This window comes from Lathamus discolor, chromosome 4 (genome assembly GCF_037157495.1).
Source record: "Lathamus discolor isolate bLatDis1 chromosome 4, bLatDis1.hap1, whole genome shotgun sequence".
Classification (NCBI taxonomy): Eukaryota; Metazoa; Chordata; class Aves; order Psittaciformes; family Psittacidae; genus Lathamus; species Lathamus discolor.
In genome coordinates, this window is record NC_088887.1 from 124,749,708 (window position 1) to 124,772,960 (window position 23,253).

Here is a 23,253-nt window from a genome sequence, read left to right on the forward strand (position 1 = left end):
TGCGAGCACACACTGCAGCCGGCTCATGTTCATTTTCTCATCGACCAGCACCCCCAAGTCCTTCTCCGCAGGGCCGCTCTGAATCTCCTATACATGAATGTGCTTACTTTTCCCTTGATGCTGAATTTGCTGAAGGAGATCTTCTGGGAACTCTATCACATGCATTTGCAGTGTTTCCTGCCTGAACGGCCAAGCGTGCTGCCTCCTGCAAACGGGAAATCCCAACCCTCGGAAGGGATAACCCGGCTTGGAAACCAGCCTCTCTTCTGTATGCATCAAGGGGCAGAGCAACAGCATTAAGCTTCCTCTCGGCATGCTTTTTCTAAGGGAACGTGCTATGCCCCATGTAGGAAACAAACAAACACACTTAGGACAATAAGGGGAGGGACACAGTGGAGGAAAGCAAACCTTTAGCTGGCTGGCAGCCCGTCAGCAATGCCAGCCGGATTAGATTACAGCTCCCTTGGGTAACATTAGACTCTTCACTGCAGGGATGGAATTATGAGCCACAAGAGCCATGCTGGACCCTGATCTGATGATTTACTGTGCCTCTCCTGCAGCAGCACAGCCAAGATCATGGGCCTGCTCTGACACACTTTGTGCATACACAGAGTAAGGGGTAAATTCTTATCCTACGGAACTGATGTGACCTGTGTAATAGGTTTATGCTGCTGCAGAGAGCTGAGCCTCCATTAAGCACTACTGTGATGGTGTGGTCTCACTGCTGGAGAAGAATGGGGAATGATTCCTTCAGGAAGCACCCTCAGAGCAAGTGAACCACCTAATTCAGTACAAGCTTGGGGTTTCTTTGCCCCAGCCTGTTTTTCAGTCCCAAAGACAATGCATCAGGCACTGCCAGCACTGAGGAAGGGCTCCTGAGCCAGTTACTTTGCAGCTATCACTGCAAAGCTGAGTTATTCAGTGCACAGATCATGTGGGACTCAACTAACACAGTGCATGTGAGCACCTCTGAGCAAGACATCCAGATCCTTGCAGGTGATCCTTGTATAGAGTCATAGAATGGTTTGGGTTGGAAGGAACATTAAAGGTCATCTGGTTCCAACCCCCTGCCATGATCCCTTCCAACTGAAATAGTCTATTCTACTATACTGTTCTATAGTATTCTATTCTATACCATTCTGTTCTATTTCTATGTTTATTTCTATTTCAATTTATTTCTATTTCTTTTCTACATTCAAGGGAAAGAAAGAGACACTTCTATGGTCACCTCTGCATAAAGCAGGCAAATAAACCAAGTCAGATTATACTGGCCTAAAGGGGTGTATGAAGAGGGCAGTTTGGAGGTAGAAATCTGGAAGGCCCTAAGGACTGTAAGATAAATTGCTGAGGATATGGAAAATCACTGATTACGTTTATGGGAACAGACACAATCTCATACCCAGGTCTCCAGAGAGCTTAGAACCAAGCCAGGTCCTTTACTTCCTTACTTCTTGTCCTTGTGGCAGAAAACCCTTAGTGCACACAGACACAAGAACAAACACAGGCATTCCCCCAGCTCCAAATTCCAATGTAATTTGCAGACTAAACTGAAATCTAAATGCATTGGTGCATTGCAACAGATTGTGCCAACGTAGACTTCCGACAGCTACCCGCATCCTTTGGCCAGTATAAAGTCTGTGCTGCACTAAACCCACATATCATCACCTCTAGATATCACTTGTCTGATTCAATTCAGCTCTCGATTACATGGATGTGCCCTGCTCGTTTAATGGAGCTTCTCCTGGAGCCACAGCTGTACAACCCATGGGAGCATTAGGGCTGCTCATCTCTATTCTTTGCCCCATCTTTAGATGTGCAGCTGCCAGCAGCATCAAGAAAAGGTGGGAAAGGAAGGAAAAGCTTGGATTTCCACTTAACTACAAACCATAGTGCAAGAGACGCGCATGCTGGGAGTGAGTAACCCTCGTAATTCTCCTGTTTCATAAATAAATCAGATTCTCTTCCCCATTTCTTGTAGCACATCAGGCACCAGCTGTCAGCCAAGGTAACGTGCTCCACACAAAGGCTTTCTGAAGCAAAGGCAGAGACGCAAGAGGAATCCTTAAATAATTCAATAATCAATGCACAGCTTGCTCATCCTGGAACCTCAATACTGACAGGAGGGAAAAAACAACCCACAAGTGAGGCATCCATCCTAGCATTATCCTAGTTAGGGCTCAGGGCTAGGCAGAGGCTCCGGGAGCAGAAATGATGGATCTAATCAGGTTTGCAGGGTGCAATTCAGTGTGGTGCAATGAGGCTCAGCTCCCAGTGCTGTCCAAACCCATCTTTGGCTTTTGGCAAGGAGCTTGTCATTGAGGTTTTGGGACCTCTTGGCTCAGAAATGGGTTTTAAGCAGACAGACATGGAAATAGAAGGTTTAATCCATGACTCCTAAAGCATTACCATCGAGGAGGAAGTGTGGAATGCAGCAGTCCATGGACATTACAAGCAGATTAGGGTAGATATGAGCATCACCCACCCAAATGCTGTGCCAGAGCACTGAGTGTCAGCTCTGACACAAAAAGCTGATGGCCACCACTTGGGATGTGATTAAATACCTGTTAAAACACAGAAATGGAACAAGAAACAAGGATCGAGCCTTTGTGGTCCCAAGCCGGGTCCTGTCCTTGATGCAAATGAAACAACTCCAAAGGAAGACAACAGAGCCATCAAAAGATGGACAAACCTGGAAAACCAGGGATGGGGAGAATAAAACCAGGAGGAATCAATAGGGAAATGATTTAGGATGGGAGCATGCAACAGTACTATAGAATCATAGAATAGTTAGGGTTGGGAAGGACCTCAAGATCATCCAGTTCCAACCCCTCTGCCATGGGGAGGGACACCTCACACTAAACCATCCCACCCGAGGCTTCATCCAACCTGGCCTTGAACACTGCCAGGGATGGAGCACTCACTATCACACAAGACACACTCCATCAGTCCCTAGGAAGAGGGATTTTGCACTGGTATCACATGGGGAGCTCCCATAACCACTCCCAATCTGCCAACAACAGTCAACCGCATCTCCAAAAGCACCTGAAGGTGCAGCTAAGAGCTCCCTGCTTTACAATAAGAGGCACAGTGTAAACCCCTTGCCCTTAACCACCCAGAAGCAAAGAGTTTGGATGTTTTCCTTTAAATGTTCTGTATGTTATACATTAGGAAGATAGGACTAAGGGAATGACATCTTCTCTGAGCACAGCTTGGGAGGGATGCTGGTTCCAGCAGGCCCTATAGCTGGACAACATAGCTAAGTTGTGTGCTCCCATTCCTTTCTTGGATTTGGATGCCAGAGAGAGACTCTTCATCCGGGACTGTAGTGATAGGACAAGGGCTGATGGGCTCAAACTGAAACAGAAGAAGTTCAGGTTGGATATAAGGAGGAAGTTCTTTACTGTGAGGGTGCTGAGGCGCTGGCACAGGGTGCCCAGAGAAGCTGTGGCTGCCCCATCCCTGGCAGTGCTCAAGGCCAGGTTGGACACAGGGGCTTGGAGCAAGCTGCTCTATGGAAGGTGTCCCTGCCCATGGCAGGGGGGTTGGAACTGGATGATCTTTAGGTCCTTTCCAACCCAAACCAATCTATGACTCCATTTGAACCCACAATGAACCAGATCAGGGAATTAACTCAGCAGCAACATTTTCATGGGGTTTTCTCAGTGTTTTGCTGGTTTGGCCCCTGCAGGAGCTTTATCCCCTGGTGAAGGCAGAGAGGTGTTGGATTTGATTCATAGAATCATAGAATAGTTTGGCTTGGAAAGGACCTCAAGATCATTCAATTCCAAGCCCCCTGCCATGGGCAGGGACACCTCACACTAAACCATCCCACCCAAGGCTCTGTCCAACCTGGCCTTGAACACTGCCAGGGATGGAGCACTCACAACCTCCCTGGGCAACCCATTCCAGTGCCTCACCACCCTAACAGGAAAGAATTTCCTCCCTATATCCAATATATTATATCGTTATAGTCATGAAAGAAGAGCCCCAGCTGATGAGCACGAGAGCTACAGAACTATACAACAGATGGAGGTAATCAGGTATTTCCACCCCATGTTTTCTACCTTTGAGGCATGCAACCTTTTCAAGACCACAGAAGGCCACAGTTTGAATGCCAACAAACAGGGCTGATGAAGGGCAAAATAGCAACCCAGATCACACACAAATGTAAATTGGAAGGGATGTTTCTCAGCCTGGCTCACAAAGGCTGTTTGAAGAAGCCTGAAAGCAACCACATGAATTGAATTCTTTTACCTGATTTTATTCCTGGGGAAACAAAGCAGGATTTTTCCACCATCTGTGATAAAAATCTTCACTTTGCATAAGCAACCTGTCCAATTCTCTTTTGGAGTTTCAGCTTCATCTTTTCGTGCTTTGTTTCTTTACTTCAGGCTCCTCCTCTATCTGCCTTTTCAGAACCTCACCAAAAGCTAGCCTGCAGTTAGTACCTCTGTGCAAATAGACATGGGACTACTGTAATCTCCACACCTATTCCTGCATAAACAGAAATGGTATAGTGCAAAGAAGTGCTTAATCCTAGTAAAAATGCGTTCTTTTCCCATATAGTGGTGATCTATGCTCATGTAAATGCAGTTTACATGCCTGTGCTCAGGGTCTGCGTTAGCCAAAGTGGCAGTGACAGGTCCAGACAAGCCCTATTACTCAAAATACCATGTCTCATCTCCAGAAATATTGAATGAAAGGGGGATAATGCTGCTTTTCCATCACTGCCATGCCAGATCTGAGCAGCACTGCCCTATTTACACACTGCCTTTGCTTACACACTGAGGGTTGTCTTGGTTACTGAGGCAAGGGGTGCTGAGGGGAAGTGATTTTGCAGCTCAGTCGATAGCATCTTGAGGGAGTCTGTGATATGACCGCTTAAGGGAGAAGTGGGCTGCTCCAGGGGTGTGCTGGAAAAGCCAGTTCCTGGGAGGAATGGATGACAGGAGAAAGTACAATGGAAAACAAAAGGATCCGGCTATGATCGTGATGCAATCCAAAATGTCTTGCTGCTGGGTTTTGTTCCTTAGGTGCAAGCCACAAGGGTGCAGAGATGCCGGGATAAACGTAGCATCTGTCCAGAAGGAGAAAACATACTCCAAGCGTCAAAAACAATCCTGAGAACATGAAGTACCTGGGATTATTTTGTCATCAGGAAACAGATAACAAAAGGATTCATGGAATGGTGTGGGTTGGGAGGGACCTTAAAGCTCATCCAGCTCCAAGCCCTTGCTATGGGCAGGGACCCCTTCCACTGGAGCAGCTTGCTCCAAGTCCCTGTGTCCAACCTGGCCTTGAGCACTGCCAGGGATGGGGCAGCCACAGCTTCTCTGGGCAATGAATCCTACCAATATTTATTAAAACCTAGCAAAATCATCCATATTCCATTGCTTGCTTCATGGCTTTGAGGACTTCAGGGTTGGCTCCATGCACAACAACCCTTGAAGTGGAAACCCAGAGCAGGATGGTAACTGCAGACACTTGCTTGGACTCTTCAAGCCCCTCTGTCTATCATGTTTGGATCCACCCAAACTGCTGGTGGTGGGTCCCTCTGAGAGGGGAGATAGCCCAGCCTCTGAGCTGCACCATGCGCTCCCAGCAGCACAATACCAGCCCCATCTGCTGTAACTCTCTGGAATTACCGAGTGCATCAGCAGGTTTTTTTCTGGTGGTTTCCCCATTGGTTTTAATTGAATTTACAAGCTAACAGTACCTTCAGCAGGATGAGGAACGACAGAGCGTGCATTTTAATCCCAAATTTCACACCATCACAGCGGGGTGAAGTTCCAGAAGGAGCCTAGAAGCTAGAGACCTCAGAGGACAAGTGGGTTTATTAAAGGACCAGTCAACAAGTCTGGCTGGAAAAACCCTAACCTAGAGGTTCCAAACAGAGGAAGAGTGGAGTTTTTATGTTGACACATGATGATAAAGATAGGGACAATTGTCACTGCTCAGATCACAGTTGTAGTTGGCAGACCCAGCCAAGACAGTTGCCTTGTTGGATCAGGACACGTATGGAAGCGCACTGTGGATGCCTTCGAACTGTGAGCCTGGGATGCCATTACAGCTAATGGGTTATAGATTGCTGGGGACATATTGAAGAGACTTGGCCTTCAGAAAGCGATCAGAAGCCAGACCCTGAACATCAATCCCTTTCAAACACCCCAATCCATAAAGCTTCAAAATCCAAATCCCACCAAATAAGCACCAGCCATTGCAAACAAAGCAATAGCTACAGCTTGAGAAAGCAAGCTGGACCTAGTTTAGGGTGGTGGGGTGGCTGCCCCATCCCTGGCAGTGTTCAAGGCCAGGCTGGACACAGGGGATGGAGCAAGCTGCTCCAGTGGAAGGGGTCCCTGCCCGTGGCAGGGGTTGGAACTGGATGAGCTTTAAGGTCCCTTCCAACACAAACCATTCTATGATATGAGTCTATGCTTTCTTACAGGAAATTATCCAGGAATGGAGGGTGTGAAGATTGCCAGTGGGATTAGACTTCCATATGGATGTCCTGAACTCTAGACAGGACAGAGTAAGACTGGAGCTAGACAGCAACTTAAAGAATAAAACCATGAAAGAAATAAGCTCTGCATGATTTTGGCACAGCAAATAATTCCTGTTTTCTTGGTACTTCTTATTTTCCTCATGGGTGTTTTATTACATGGACAGTCCATTCTGCATACGTTGCACAAGGAGATGTGGCCTCCAGAGGGGTTTTGTCTCACACTTTATCCACTTTACGATGAAAAGGGTTGAATTCCATAAGGGGTTTGTTAAATGTTACTTTCAGTTTTGCTGTAGGTTTGCAAGGTGAAGCATGGCAGAGATCCTGATCCAGCAACAGACAGAACTGGTTGGTGTTCGTATGAATACCTAAATGCTAGGAAGGGAAATTGATCCATGTGAAGAATGCTTAAGAATTGCCATGTAGCCTTAATTTTGAGACTACAAGAGTATTATCACATAGATAGTTTAATTATGCCTGTGTTTCTGTAGGGAATGGGCTGGAAATCAGCCTGGAAATACGGTTAATGCCTCCATTACATTTTGCTGGAGGCAAATGTTGCTTAACTTGGAGCATCTCCTTACTGATAAAGGCTGCCTGTCTGTCTCACACCAGATCTACCCATTTTATGGGGTCAAGGGGCAGTAAAATGCCTTTACAAAGTGATTTGCAGATCATGAAAATGCAGTGTGTGACCTTAGGAGTCATTTGCCAGCAAAGGCGCTGGCAATAAAACGTCTGGCTCGGTGGTAGGAGATGCACATAAATTGCTCGTATTGCATTAACACTGATTGCACAAAAGGCTTCCGAGTTGTGGTGTGCAAATCATTGGCAAAGCTCTGTTCTAAATAGGTGTTTTTCCCAATCTTGAAAGCAGCAGCATTTGGCTCTTTGTTCTTCCGCATGCAAAATAAGCCTGGATTCTGGTAAAGCGGCTCTGGGGAAAGGATGGAGGGCATCTGCTGCTTGGTAAAAGAGTTGGTCAGAAGCAATACTATGAGGATGTAAGTGGAATTGCCTCAGGCAGGACATGAAATTGAGTGTGCAAGGTTAAGGGACACCAAAGGACCATCTAGGGTAGCATCCTATCTTCATCAAGGGCCCATGTGGATACCTAGGGCAGAGTGGACAAAGTTTGGAGAGATGCTTCTTTAAAGGACTCTTTCAGTCCGAAAATGAGGGGACATCAACTAAATCTGGAAGGGACTGGGTTCAGCAGAATGGAGGTGGATAAGAGACCTGGAGAGGTAAGGAAGCTGGAGAAGTGCTTGGAAGGGAGTGACTACATTAGGGACTACTAACAAAACATACCACATCAGGCTAGGGAAATCACCAAAAGTGAAATTTATAAAGGAAATTAGCTGAAGGATAGGAAAGTATCGCGAGAAAATCATAGACTCATAGAATGGTTTGGGTTGGAAAGGACCTTAAGATCATCCAGTTCCAACCCCCCCTGCCATAGGCAGGGACACCTCACACTAAACCATCCCACCCAAGGCTCTGTCCAACCTGGCCTTGAACACTGCCAGGGATGGAGCATTCACAGCTTCCCTGGGCAACCAATTCCAGTGCCTCAGCACCCTCACAGTAAAGAACTTCTTCCTTAGATCCAATCTAAACTTCCCCTGTTTCAGTGTAATCACACTGCCCCTTGGTGCTCACCAGCAGTCAGTTTGGAAACAGAACACTATCAGATGGGACAGATCATTTACTGTATGTTCCCAACTTAAGCACACTGTGACTCTGCTCAGAAATGTATAATAATTCTGTTAAGGAACCCAAGTCCTCCTGATCTATCGCTGGTGAAGTTTTCTCCTTTTGCAAAAGTGCCTAATGGAGAATGAAGCGCAAGGTCCTACACCTGGGTCGGAGCAATCCCAGGCACAGCTACAGACTGGGCAAAGAAGAGATTCAGAGCGGCCCTGCAGAGAAGGACTTGGGGGTGCTGGTCGATGAGAAAATGAACATGAGCCGGCTGCAGTGTGCGCTCGCAGCCCAGAAACCAACCGTATCCTGGGCTGCATCAAAAGGAGCGTGACCAGCAGGGCGAAGGAGGTGATCCTGCCCCTCTGCTCTGCTCTGGTGAGACCTCACCTGGAGCATTGTGTGCAGTTCTGGTGTCCTCAACATAAAAAGGACATGGAACTGCTGGAACAAGTCCAGAGGAGGCCACGAGGATGATCAGGGGACTGGAGCAGCTCCCGTATGAAGACAGGCTGAGGAAGTTGGGGCTGTTCAGCCTGGAGAAGAGAAGCTGCGTGGGGACCTCAGAGCAGCTTCCAGTATCTGAAGGGGGCCTATAGGGATGCTGGGGAGGGACTCTTCATCAGGGACTGTAGTGACAGGACAAGGGGTAACGGGTTCAAACTGAAACAGGGGAAGTTTAGATTGGATATAAGGAGGAAATTCTTTTCTGTGAGGGTGCTGAGGCACTGGAATGGGTTGCCCAGGGAGGTTGTGAGTGCTCCATCCCTGGCAGTGTTCAAGGCCAGGTTGGATGAAGCCTTGTGTGGGATGGTTTAGTGTGAGGTGTCCCTGCCCCTGGCAGAGGGTTGGAACTGGATGATCTTGAGGTCCTTTCCAACCCAAACCGTTCTATGATTTTATGAAATCCTTGTGAACCTTTAAAATGAACCTCTCCCAGGGCTGCATTCCTCTGACAATGCCACCTCCTTTGTGCAGTAATCAACAAGAGGGACTGGAGAAGGAGAGGAGGATGGATCCACTATATCACCATCCCATGTCTGCAAAACTCACATCCCCACAGATGCGGTCAACAGGGGAAAGACAGTCCCCTTAGACTGCATCAGCCTAATGCACAATCACTGCACGAGCCAGTCTGTACTGCTGATCGCTACAGCAGCATCTGTAAATATACCCAGGAGTGGCAAAATGGAAGTGCAAAAGCATCAGCATGCACATTCCCAAATCCCAGTCCACACTTAATCATGCTGAAAGCCCCAGTGGAGGTATCTGAAGTGCTGGCTGGCTTGCCAGCATATCTCAGGCTATTTCACACATAGTATTACATTTTCTCTGCTCTAAAACAGATTTTCGTTTCAGAACAGTCTCCTTATGTGTATTGCAGCAAGCATCCAAATCCTCCTTTGGTTTTTGGTTACGTTTATAAAACAACCAGAAAGAGATTTACTCCCCCAAAATTCTGACTGGAAATCTTCCTTTGAGATTGTCACTTCACCAAAACCTAAAATGCATCAGGAAAAACATATAGAATCATAGGGTTTGGGTTGGAAAGGACCTTAAGATCATCCAGTTCCAACCTCCCTGCCATGGGCAGCGATGTCTCACACTAAACCAAGTTGCTCCAAGGCTCTGTCCAACCTGGCCTTGAACACTGCCAGGGATGGAGCATTTACCACTTCTCTGGGCACTCTGTGCCAGCGCCTCAGCACCCTCACAGTAAAGAACTTCTTCCTTATCTCCAGCCTGAACTTCCCCTGTTTCAGTTTGAACCCGTTACCCCTTGTCCTATCACTACAGTCCCTAATGAAGAGACCCTCTCCAGCATCCTTATAGCCCCCTTCAGACATTGAAGCTGCTATGAGGTCTCCACGCAGCTTCTCTTCTCCAGGCTGAACAGCCCCAACTTCCTCAGCCTGTCTTTGTATGGGAGCTGCTCCAGCCCCTGATCATCCTCGTGGCCTCCTCTGGACTTGCTCCAACAGGTGGGTGTTTTGCTACTGCTTCTTAATAAGGCCAAACTAAACTCACCCATTCATATAACAACCCTCACTCCTCTTCCTCTATGTTGAGATCAAACACATTAAGGTTTCAGTGTACATACTTTGGGTAAGATGGATCACAGGATGATAGAACGGTTTGGGTTGGAAAGGACCTCAAGATCACCCAGTTCCAACCCCCCTGCCATGGGCAGGGACACCTCACACTAAACCATGGCACCCAAGGCTTCATCCAACCTGGCCTTGAACACTGCCAGGGATGGAGCACACACAACCTCCCTGGGCAACCCATTCCAGTGTCTCACCACCCTCACAGTAAAGAACTTCCTCCTTATATCCAATCTAAACTTCCCGTTTCAGTTTGAACCCGTTACCCCTTGTCCTATCACTACAGTCCCTGATGAAGAGTCCCTCCCCAGCATCCTTGTATCCCCCTTCAGATCCTAAGGTATCAAAAAGCAGGAATGAGTGTGTTTCGGGCAGGCTCTGTCGGGGCAGGATATCTCCACACCATGAGATTGCTTGCTCTACCTTTAGTTGACATCATGCAATTTATATTCCACAGGCATAGCACTGCAAGAACATCTCCCTTGCCTGCAGCTTCATTTTCTGCACACAGCTACCCCAGCACTTTAATTGTCCCATAAATTTGATGGAAAGGATTTGATGCAAAGAGCTGTTGAAAAGCCAAATGTCTTGAGCACTGCAACTAATGAATGGCTCCCAACGATTCCTGTTTCAATCTATATGCAAATGTGCCCTTTGGTTGGCTTCTGCAGGACTTTTCATTGCTGCATTACTGCTACCCAGGGATGGCTCAGACTCATAGATCAGGCAGATACAAGGCATAAATGGGAGAAGACTTAAATTCTTCAGTGTTTATGAGAAAGAGAACCCAAACAGTGGGCTTACACTTTGCTTTTTAGGATAACATGATTACAGATCAGCCCTGGGAAGACCTACAGGAGCGCTGGTTTCCTTCCCCTCCTCTTCCTCGCTGACGAAACATATAGCACAACGAATCGCTTAGCAAAGCTGAACGCATGTTATCCATTATCAGTGTATGTCAGGTCCAGGTAAACCCAATGCTCACAAAGCCCACCTGGGAGATGGCTGTGAATGGACTGAAATAGTCTCTGCTATTCGTACTCCCAGCAAGGGAAAACATCTCCTGAAGCATCAAACCCAAGTCTCTGTAAATGCCAATGGTCACAAAATCTATTAATGGGTTGCACAGATCCCTTTTACCTGCGGTGGAATGTGAGATTCTGGTCTTAGAAAGAAGAGTTAAGCTGGAGCAGGTGAAGAAAGAGCTGCCACCAGCATGAAAGGGCTGCAGAGCTTGGTTTACAATGAGGAAAAGAAGGGGTTTGTTGGATTTTGGTCACTCCTCAGCATAATAAGGAAAGGGACTGCTCCCTATAGAAACCCCTGAGAAATGGCAAGCAGGAGAAAGGACAATTTTAGCTAAAAGATAGTCCTGGTACAAGAACAAGAAGCCACAAATACCCTCAGAAAGCACAGACATGAACATGTTAAGGACAGTCTTGTTCATGCAGAACGCATCATGGCATTGGGATGGAACTGGACGATCTTAAGGTCCTTTCCAACCCAAGCCATTCTATGATTCACCACCAGGACAATGGTGGCCTCAGCAAAGCCCTCTCCTAGGAGCAGCAATGTGCCCCTCACCAGGCCATGTGGTCATCTGCATCCAGGGCCACCACATCCTCCTGGTCTCCACTAAAACCATCTCTCCTTCTGGAGAAGAGAAGGCTGCATGGGGACCTGATAGCAGCCTTCCAGTACCTGAAGGGGGCCTATAGGGATGCTGGGGAGAGACTCTTCATCAGGGACTGTAGTGACAGGACAAGGGGTAACGGGTTAAAACTTAAACAGGGGAAGTTTAGATTGGATCTAAGGAGGAAATTCTTTCCTGTGAGGGTGCTGAGGCACTGGAATGGGTTGTCCAGGGAGGTTGTGAGTGCTCCACCCCTGGCAGTGTTCAAGGCCAGGTTGGATGAAGCCTTGTGTGGGATGGTTTAGTGAGAGGTGTCCCTGCCCATGGCAGGGGGGTTGGAACTGGATGATCTTGAGGTCCTTTCCAACCCAAACTATTCTATGATTCTATGATTCTATGATTCTATGAAATAAAAGGCAGAACATGCAGGAACGAGCTGTGGAGCCAAATGACTTGTCAGGCTGCCAAGGCAGGAATTTAGGAAACCCTCCTTCTTCATCTTCCCTTTCTTTGTGCATGGAAATGGGCTTGCCAGAAGCAATTTGCTAGTAACTAAAGCTGATAAGCTTGGCTCCCTGCAGGGCCCTGCAGCGGAACAATGTTGGCTTTTCTTCTGAGTTACTGGGTGGAAGACACAGGGTAGAAGCTCTGTGTGTTTTCCCCTTGCTTGGAGCCATGCATTGCCCACTGCGCTCATCTACCCAGAGCCAGCCCCTGAGGGACATCCTAGGGTGAGCTGTTTTGATGGGAGAGGGGAAGGGATGCAATGCCACAGAATCACCTTCAGAATTCCTGAATTCGTAGCTGAAAAAGGGGGACAGAACACATCTATTCCTGCTACTTGCAATTAGGCACCACCATAAAGAGCAGCTCTTTGGACTTCGGAGAGCAAAGTGGCTCAAACATGACTCAGTTTGGACCTTTACATGGGGTAAACTGGTATAAAGTGACCTCAGGAAAAGCCTGTATTTGCTAACAACTGGAAAACCTTATTTCATTATGGAGGGGTCCTTGCTCACTTTATCCATGATGCAGAGAGATGTTTGCAGTAAGCAGCAAGTTCTACACAACCTATTTCCCTGATCTGGGGGCTGGAACTGGATGATCTTAAGGTCCTTTCCAATGCAAACCATTATATGATTCTATGTATAGAAAACAACTGGGTATCTTCTCTAAAAGAGCCTATAGGAAGCTGAACACACACACTGAATGTTAAGGCTTTGCTGTTAAGGGTTCTTGTAGTACCTGCCTAGAGGTGATGGGCTGTGAACACTCAGGTGATACAAGCACATCAGTCACAAATGGCTCCAGGTTTATTCTCCAGCATCCAGCTTTCAGTGTAGAAATAACACTATGCTTTACCTTCCACTGTAGAAACAACCCTCCTCGGCTAACACAGGCACAGCATCACTCCTGCTCTGCTCCAGCTTTACTGCTGTAACACTACAGACATGCGAGCTAAAAGCCCCATTTTCACACCAAACCAACCACATCCTGAGGTTTTAGGGATCCAAATCCCAGACTAGATCTTGGCACCGGCAAATTAGCATCTAGACGGATGGCATAATGTCCTTTGAGGATGTTACCAGAGCCATCACCTTGTCCCCTTTACTGTAGGCAATTTTCACAGCAGCAGAAGAGGTGGAAGAAAAGATTGATGTCTCTGCTTCACAGCTCTCCATTCACATCTCTATGTTAAGCACCTACCCTAGGTGCTTACGGATTAGGTAGAGGAGGGAGAAACACATGCCCAGAAAGGAGATCCATCCTACCCTCCGACAGACAGGGAGGAAATCACTTCAGAATCCTCCTTTCCTAGAGAAGACACTTTGATTTTAGATAAATAGGAGCATGGCATGTTAGATTAAAGGTCTGCAAAGGGTGAATTCTGACCAATATGTGGAAGACTATGAACTTGAACCACAGAGGGGTAACCACCGACAGAGAGATATTACAGGTAGCCTGGAGTGATACCATAGTTGTTACAGGGTATTTCTCAGAGCTACAACTGTCCTTCTGAGCTTTCCAACTCCTATATGAACTTTGTTTTAGTTTGCACACCCATTTTCCTTGGCATTGCAAACTACATCAGATTTCGTTGACATGGAGCCAACAAACACCTCTGAGCCTTTTGGAAGGAGAACCAAGTTCCTAATCACCCCTCCCAAAGTACAGCCTGTTTTTTGTTGGGCCACAGTTCCTGATAGGTCAGGGCAACAGAGTAAAGAGCATTTCATTGCTCCATGAGGTCTTGGGCATTACTTCCATGCTCAAAGCTATCCTCAGCTCTCCTTGTCACTGGTATAAACTGATCCCACTTGAGTGGCTTCAGTGGTCCAGTGTTTTCGGCCCAGTTGCAGCCAAAAGCATCTTTGCCAAGACAGGCACGGAGTTAAACCAAAACGTGTTGGGCAGATTTGCTCCATCACCTCAATGCTTGACTGTATTGACATATCCAAGTCTCCATCTGCAGCCCCAACACAAGACGCGAGGCAGCGCTGTCAGTCCTCCCCATGTCCTCATAGCAATGAGACAACCCAAAAGCTGAGCTTAAGCGAGACATGTTATGCCCAGAGACAGGGAAAACACTATGATCCAAAGCCCTCAATTATTTCAGAATCTATATGAGACTTTACATTCAATTTATCAACTCAATTGCTTCTTAAACGCACAAAAGGATTCCATTTTTACACAGCCCAAGCAGCCCTGTTCCTGGAAACTGAAAATCACTCCTGTACTACATCATCCCTCAAGGCAGGCAGCAAGCTGTGTTATTCTTCTGCACATCCAGGACTCACCCCAGACGAGAGAACAGAAGTGGAACATTACATGAGGTTAAGCTGGACTCCACACACAGAGCAATTATTTCCTCTAAGCCAATCAAGGATTAAGGCTAATGAATATCTCTGCATCTTGTAACAGCCCTTTTAGAGAAATAGAAGAGGATAAAAATAGCCTGACGTGACCCTTTGCACCCAGAAATAAAAGACTTTCATTAGTCCTTCCTGAAGAGAGGAATGCTTCGCTTACCTGTCGTAGAATGACCATGGTTCCTGTCTAAACACATCAGCAATCACCAGGAATGGACCTGAACCAAAAGAAATCAGCAGTTAATGAACTGAAATCCTCATTCACAGACCCAAGCTCAGGCTCTGCCCCAACCCTAAAGGGACAGATGCAGCCCCTAAGTGTGGAAGTGGGAGCACTTATACTCCCAATGCTTTCGTAATACTAATTCCAGACAGTGAGAGACAATCCTCTAATACATCCAGACTAATTCCTGCACCGTGGAGCTGCTTATGCAAGTCATATTTTGTAAACTGAGTCCTAGAAAGTTATCCAAGGATTAACCTGACAAACAGACTGATACTGATCTATCACATGTGTCATCAGGTCCCGTGGTATGAATTAAAACACATGGAGAAGGGGAGCCCTGTCCTCACAGCTCACAAGACCGGGTGGATTAGCATCTTGATGTCAAAACTGCTCTCAGGAGAGGAAGGGAAATACCAAGCCCAAGCAGATTGCAACTAATACCTGGATTGGAATGAGCATATCCACACTCTGCTCCTGCCTGTTGTGTAAATCATACCTGTGTGGGATTTACATAGGACAGTATCACGCTGCTCCAGGGTTTGTTCCACTTCACGGTGCTCCCCGCATTAAATGGGTTTGGTGTGTATGAATGGAAAATGCTTTCAAAGGATTGAAGTTTTGCAGCTTTTAATCTCCAAGTCATCCTTGCTACAATCAGGAATTGTTGTATTTATGATGTGGATTACGCTATGGTAAAAGCCTTAGGAAGCAGCAAAAATGCACTCTGTCTGAAAGACACAATCCCTATGAGATGCTGGGGATGTGAAGGCTGGTGAAGGATGATCTTGCAGGACATGAGACGTTCTCCCTCACAGTGACAAAGTGGTCCAGACTCATCATACAAACCTAAATGTTGTACTGCAGGTTTTAGCCATACTTTTTGGTGTTGTGCTTTTCCCACTAAAAGAAAAACATTTCTTGCAGGGACAGAAGGGAATAGCAAAGTCTTTCCACTCCCCTCAACTTTCTCCAGGTAAAATGTCCCAAAGAGACACAATATGGGACACATAAGGAGGAAGTTCTTTACTGTGAGGATGGGGAGGCGCTGGAACGAGCTGCCCAAAGAAGTGGTAAATGCACCATCCCTGGCAGTGTTCAGGGCCAAGTTGGACAGAGTTTGAGGCATCCCTGCCCATGGCAGGTGGTCGGAACTGGATGATCTTAAGGCCCTTTCCAACCCAAACCATTCCATGATTCTATGACTTATAATAATGTTAATAGTGATAATAGAATAATGAGAATATTGATACCGCCCTGTGCCAGTGTCCCAGCACAGTTTACTGATGGCAAGGAGAGTGGTCTTTCTTCCTCACCAGCAGCAACTGCACTCATCCCATTCAGTAATGTAGGAATTAGTCTTCGGTGCTGATCCTGCTGGCTGAGTTTTCTGCAGCTTCTCAGCTGCAGTGGGAACCACATCCTAGCTTCTAGAAAAGCAGCATTTATCTCTATTATCTCCTGCAGGGACTGCAGAGGCTTGACAGCATTTCCAATTATTCCCCTTTTCCTTGCCACGCTGCCTGCACCACCTCTACCTTTTACCAACCGCGTATTTGAAGGCAGATATCTGCCCCACTGACAGCTGTAGCAGTTTGCCATCTAAGTGCCTTCATCACATTAATGCGAACATCCAGATGCTGAATGATCTATACAATCCCTCTGCCTTGCCCAGAAAAGGAACTGATGTCCTAAGAGCAGCCTAAGCATCACTGGTCATTAGGAAATACTCACTGGATAAATATTGGCCACAGACCGTATTTAATGGATTCATTTTGCTCTCAGATAACTGGTGGAAAATCATGCATCCACTTTAATGTCTGAAAGGCTGTGAGGAATTCTCCTAATTCTCGGTTTGAGAATCTTCTCTGGACCATATTAAATTATTCCTCTTAATTCATATGGCTCGAAAATAACTTTCTAACCCTGGCAAGTGGTGAGCCCTGAGACAGACTGCCAAGGATGCTGAGGAGTCTCCTCCACTGGGAACGGTCAGTGAAAGCTTAGCTTGACCTAAAGCAGGCAGTGGGTGAGCTTCTCCAGAGGTCCTTCCCAATTCTGTAACATGATGACTGTAAGGGCAGTGTTGAACACTGGACTGGGAAGCAGTTTCAGTTCCTTGGTTGAAGGACATCCGCTGTGGATAAGTCATCTTACGGCTCCTTGCCTCAGCTTCCCTCTCTGAAAACAGAGAGCTCACCCAAGAGGGGAGCTCCTAAGTATTCCAGTCATTATGCGCCTTTTAATAGGGACTGTAGTGATAGGACAAGGGGTAACGGGTTCAAACTGAAACAGGGGAAGTTTAGATTGGATCTAAGGAGGAAATTCTTTCCTGTGAGGGTGGTGAGGCACTGGAATGGGTTGCCCAGGGAGGTTGTGAGTGCTCCATCCCTGGCAGTGTTCAAGGCCAGGTTGGATGAAGCCTTGTGTGGGATGGTTTAGTGTGAGGTGTCCTTGCCCATGGCAGGGGGTTGGAACTGGATGAGCTTAAGGTCCTTTCCAACCCAAACCATTCTATGATTCTAATCAGCCAAATGGCCTAGGTGAGCTTGCCCCATTGGGTGTCCAAGTGGCATAGGAGATCTCTTCCCACAGGCTGGACTAGAGCCACAGGTTCAGGTCTCAGAACTGCTCCTTCAGGCATTCATCCTTCTGCTGCTGAAGCAAAGCACTGCCCTGTGGCTCCCAGCATAAAAACTACCCTGTATGTGGACATCCTCCCACAGCAGGGGGTTTGGAACTGGATGATCTTTAAGGTCCCTCCCAACACAAACCATTTGAGTGAGAGGTGCCCCTGCCCATGGCAGGGGGGTTGGAACTGGATGATCTTGAGGTCCTTTCCAACCCAAACTATTCTATGATTCTATGTGATTCTATGATCCTGCTCCTCCCAGCCTGTGGTGGTGTTGAGTAAGCGTTGTGCCAGGTTTGGAAGAGTATTTAGATGCCAAACGCACTCTGCTTTTAAAGAGGACTTTGGTACCCAAAGCCTGTTGTGTAGTTTCAGTTATCTATTTCCTGAAGGTCTAGCCTTCAGCCCAACCCACCACACTTGCTCTCCTTCAATGCATTGTAAGTCCCTTCGTGACCCTGCTGCAAGAGATGTTGTACATAATGGGCAGTCGGCTTTTCCCACAGCTTGTGCAGCATGGAAAACCCCAAAAAGGAAGGGCAGCAGCAGACTGCCTGCCTTGTTCTTCCCACAGGGATCAGTCAGGAGGACTGGGCTTGTCTGAGCGCCAGGGAGGTCAGATGCCTGCTAATTCATGGGTGTCCTGGTAGAGCAATATGGCCATCTGGACCCCCCATCCCTCACTGGCAGGCGAGTGTAGGGCACTTCAATCCCACCTTCATCTCCTCTGTGAAGCTCTAAAGCTGCCTGTGGTATGGGAAATGAGCTGGGCTAAACAAACGCACTCAGCACCTTTCCCAGATCACTCACACATAACATGACCTTCACCAGGGACTGCAGTGGTAGGACGAGGGGTGATGGGTTCAAACTGAAACAGGGGAGATTTAGGATGGAGGTAAAGCAGAAGCTCTTCCCTGTGAGGGTGCTGAGGCGCTGGCACAGGGTGCCCAGAGAAGCTGTGGCTGCCCCATCCCTGGCAGTGCTCAAGGCCAGGTTGGACACAGGGGCTTGGAGCAAGCTGCTCCAGTGGAAGGGGACCCTGCCTGTGGCAGGGGTTGGGACTGGATGAGCTTTAAGGTCTCTTCCAACCCAAACCATTCTAAGGTTCTATCCACACAAGCTCATGAAGACACCCTTCTGGAAACTGTATTTTATATGGTAGATGTGGTCCTTTTAATAGCTTCCTGGGCACCACTGGTTGAGCATCATCTGAACAGAGCATCTGCAGGAGGCAGTGGCTGAGGCTGAATGGGCTTTAAACTACTTCTGGATGCAGAGTGATGTGTGACATGAACTATACATGCCAATTGCTTGCAAGCAGTGGTCAACAGAAGCCAAAGAGTGCTCCAGTAGAAGATCTCCCCCAGAGTGACCTCCCCCATGGCTTTCTTGGTTCTGAAGAGATCTCAAAAGCAAGAGGAACCTGACAGAGCCCAACTCTGGAAGGAGAAAGCCTGAGGAACCCGGATGAAGCCATTATCCTGCAATGGCAAAGAAGGGGGTTGCTAGTCTAATCTCTTTAACTAGCATTTCTGCACCGCTTGTTGGCACGTTAGGACCAGAGTCCAGCCACATGACTGGCCATACCGCCTGGGGTAGTGTTAATCCTCCAGAGCACATGGCCATTAAGCATCGGTTAGGAGAAACTCAGCTATTTCACTCTAAATGCAAATTCTGCTTATTTCTCCTTATTTCCATGTTCCACGTGATCTTCCTGTCTGCAAATGCAGTGGAGAAGATGAGTACCTAATTCACAGCCCCATTCAGTCACAGCCTGTCCCCTTCTGCACCCAGCTTGGTGTAAAGAGAACACTGGGCACTTCATGGTGTAAATAAACCCCAAAGTTCATTCACCTTACATCTACTTGAGCTGACTGACAGAAACCTAATATATCACCTTAGCTGAGCAATGAGGTTTAACACATCGATGCTCTCTGCACACTGCTGCATTCACCTCCTGCCCTCCAGCAAGGGATCCGAAGAAGATTAAGGATTTCGCAATGTATTTTACTGTTCATCTGAGTAATGGCGAACGAAAAGGTCAGACCTGTACCCTTGGAGACAAGCGCCTTTGCCCTTAGCCTAAAGCAGGGTTCAGATCAGGAAGAAGAATGATGGTCCTTGAATGAGGTTAAACTAACAAACCCACCAGGTTTGGGGTTCTCTAACTGTTCAATGTGCATGACAGCAAGTTGAGAGGGAGAAGACAGTGTCACTAGGGACCAGTCCTTCAACTCTGTCCTGCTGGAAGCTGGTATGTTGGGAAGCATCCTTCCTAGACCCCCTAATCAGAGCCAGGGCTTTCAGCTTAGAAGATAGCAGTCTGATAATAACCATCCATCTTCTTCTTGACTAACAAGTGTCTTCCCCGCAAGCCTGATCAAGAAGCAAGCTCTCAACAGAAACAACCACTTACTTCTCCAGCAAATTAGCTCCAAAGGTCAAATCATGCTTAGTGTCTAAATGAAGTATCTTATTCTCACATGCGTTTGCCTTGCCAGCTGAGGCCAGGCATATCTTACCAACCACAAGTGACCCTGCAGATGGACTCACATGGCAGGATTCCGCTTCAGTGCTGCACCTCCACTTCCCTTGTATCAGGGTCTCATGCACCGCTTGGCCTGGAGTGGTGACCAAGGAGCAGAGGAACAACAGGATGATGCCCTGTGGCTGGGAAACTCATTGCACGGGGCATGTGCCCCTGCTCTGCAATCAGACTGGGTCCTCTCTATGACATGACCTGTGTCCACTGGTTTGTCAGAGCTTCAGCATCTGGTAGCTGACTCTGAGGGACTCTCCATTAGGGACTGTAGTGACAGGACAAGGGGTAACGGGTTAAAACTGAAACAGGGGAGGTTTAGATTGGATATAAGGAGGAAATTCTCTCCTGTTAGGGTGCTGAGGCACTGGAATGGGTTGCCCAGGGAGGTTGTGAATGCTCCATCCCTGGCAGTGTTCAAGGCCAGGTTGGACAGAGCCTTGTGTGGGATGGTTTAGTGTGAGGTGTCCCTGCCCATGGCAGGGGGTTGGAACTGGATGATCTTAAGGTCCTTTCCAACCCAAACCATTCTGTGGTTCTACGATTCTATGACCTGGTATCTGCTCCCTGGGAAAGCACTTACAGATAACTCCCATCAGTTCCCACTCCACTTTGCAATGAAACACTCAGGCTCTCTCAGTAAGAACTTCAGATCATCTGCCATGGTGTCTGAGCCCATTGTGAATAAAGCGTAGGTAAGTCGGATCTGCCACCCAGTGCTGCCTGGGATATCCCTGTTTCCTTGGGCTGTAGCTTCCCATTTTGCTCTCTTTTCTGCACCAAAGGTGAGTTCTCCTATCTGCTCAGGTTTGCCCTCAAAGTCTATGTGAAGGTTGGCTGTCCAGGAATTGCTGAGAGGAGGATAACTTGAGTTAAACCCCATCTTGGTGGAAAAGGGTCCAGACTTTGCGTCTCACCAGATAAGACTACAACTGCCCGACAGGAGGATGGAGCAAGTAACGAGTGACAGGACAAGAGGAACCGGCCTCAAGCTGCCCCAGGGCAGGTTTAGATGGAGCTGAGGAACAATTCCTGCCCCAGAGGGTGCTCAGGCATTGGAACAGGCTGCCCAGGGCAGGGCTGCAGGCACCGGCCCTGCAAGGGTTCACACCCCATGGAGACGAGGCCTCGGTGCCATGGGGCAGTGGTGGCCTTGGCAGTGCTGGGCAATGGTTGGACTGGATGAGCTGAAAGGGCTTTTCCAACCTGGTTGATGCTATGAGTGCTTCAGCTATCGGGGTGCTGCTTAAAACATGAACACCTCCACCATTTCCCCCGTCTGAGCTTTGCACTGCAATGTTCATGGTGACGGCCATTCACTTACACCTTCACTTCCCATAGCACAAATATCTTCATTTCTTTCAATAAGAAATAACAATTTCTAAGCCCTCCAGTAGAGATTACACGGAGAATAAAATCCAGCCTTCAGCTTTTGTTACCCATCCTCTCTTTTAACATGGAGCAAAGATTCCCATTAAATAAAATCAATTCCCATTAAAATCAACAGCATTGCCCTAAATGCAACGGCAATGGGAATTCACCCAGAGTATTCCCTGTGCTTTTACACACAGGATGGCACTCCATGACTTTTTACTGTGAGCAAAGAGTAAGAGACTCTCGTGATGGAGATGTGAGGACACAGCGAGCAGCACTGAGCCATGCTGCCTGCCTCCGTGCGGGGAAAGTTCCCTTATGTACACCTTAATTGCCACCTCCGCATGGATGGCTCAGCCTGAGGTCGTGCTGGCAGGTGCCATCAGTAGGGTGAGGGAGCTGTCACCTCAGCAGGGCAGGTCACCACAGCAACACACTGCAGAAAGCAGCAGCGGTACCATTTCTTATACGACCTTTGCATCCATGAGACAGCCTGTATGCCCTGTATGCCCTGAGAGGTGGTCACCAGAGTGTTTTTTCCCGGAAGAACGCTGATCCAAGCTCACTGAAAGACAAGGAAAACCTTTCATACAACCTTTGGGTCAGACACTGAGTGTCCACCAGCTTTCCAGGGAATGCTGGTATAAGGGTATATAGGAATAATTGATTCAAATAAGAGGTACATTTTGGTTAAAGAATTGCATCCCCATCAGCTCTGGGTCTAGCTCTTTGGACAACTGAGAGATTCAAGCGGACCTATAAGCTGATATGTAAAGGAATAGGTGATGGAAGGGTTAAGATCTATCATGAAGCCCTGGATCCTCAGAAAGGCTCCTCCATTTAGTCATGGATACAACACTGCTGAATTAAATGACAGCCTGAAAGGGATGTATTCCCTGTATTAGGGATTGTGCAGCTTTTTCTCCAGCTATTCCCACTGCATTCAGCCTTACAGTGATGTGAGCCACAGGGTTAGGTACTGATTAGATTTGAGGGTACCCCCGTTGGCCTTCTCCTTCTGGTGGGAGGATGCTGTTCCCAGGGAAGACCTGGAGGTTTGCGGTTGGTTTGCTGGTTGTTATTTTATTACAGAAGGGGGTATTTCAGTCACCCTACAGATCTGGGACCTCCAAACCCAGAAAACTCCACCTATTCGATGCAAACCCAACCTTTCCTACCCAGCAGAACACAGCCAACCCGCTAATTGATTAGCCAAATAACTATAAGGAGGTAAGACTGCAGGCACCAAGGTAGTAAAATAACCCAGGGTGGGAGCAATGCTGATGCATTAGATGGGTACTTTGCCTTTCTGTGCATTAGTTGTTGGGTTTTTTTCACGCAAGGAGCTCAAAGTGCAGTGCTAATGCACACTGCAGCCCGTCATTCTGCAAGTGCAACTGAAACCCAGGGAAATGATGCTCGTAACTGAAACCACCAATAAAGAGCGTGTCATCTACTACTGCACCTACTAAGATGACTGACAGAGAGGTGTCAGGGGTTGTGCAGTAGGTAGAGTTTCCAGCCAAAGACTTCAGGCCCCAAAATCAGGACCTGATTTTCAATAGACCTCAGATAGAACAGAAAGCTGCTGAAGAATCTGGCTTCTCTCTGAAAACTGGGCACTTAAACCATGTCCTGAGCTCTCCTCATCAGTCAGGCTGACCATGG

The 23,253-nt window shown here is 47.5% G+C and overlaps 1 protein-coding gene across 2 annotated transcripts in view; it reads right to left on the reverse strand.

Moving 5' to 3' along the window:
- The window catches only part of MYO7A (myosin VIIA), a 110,692-nt gene that overhangs the window by 75,586 nt on the left and 11,853 nt on the right, over positions 1-23,253 (reverse strand). For both annotated transcript variants that reach the window (XM_065678881.1, XM_065678882.1), the window contains exon 2: positions 14,978-15,035. In XM_065678881.1, the coding sequence (XP_065534953.1) occupies positions 14,978-14,995 (18 nt within the window). In that variant the 5' untranslated portion in view covers positions 14,996-15,035. The remainder of the gene's footprint in view (positions 1-14,977; positions 15,036-23,253) is intronic.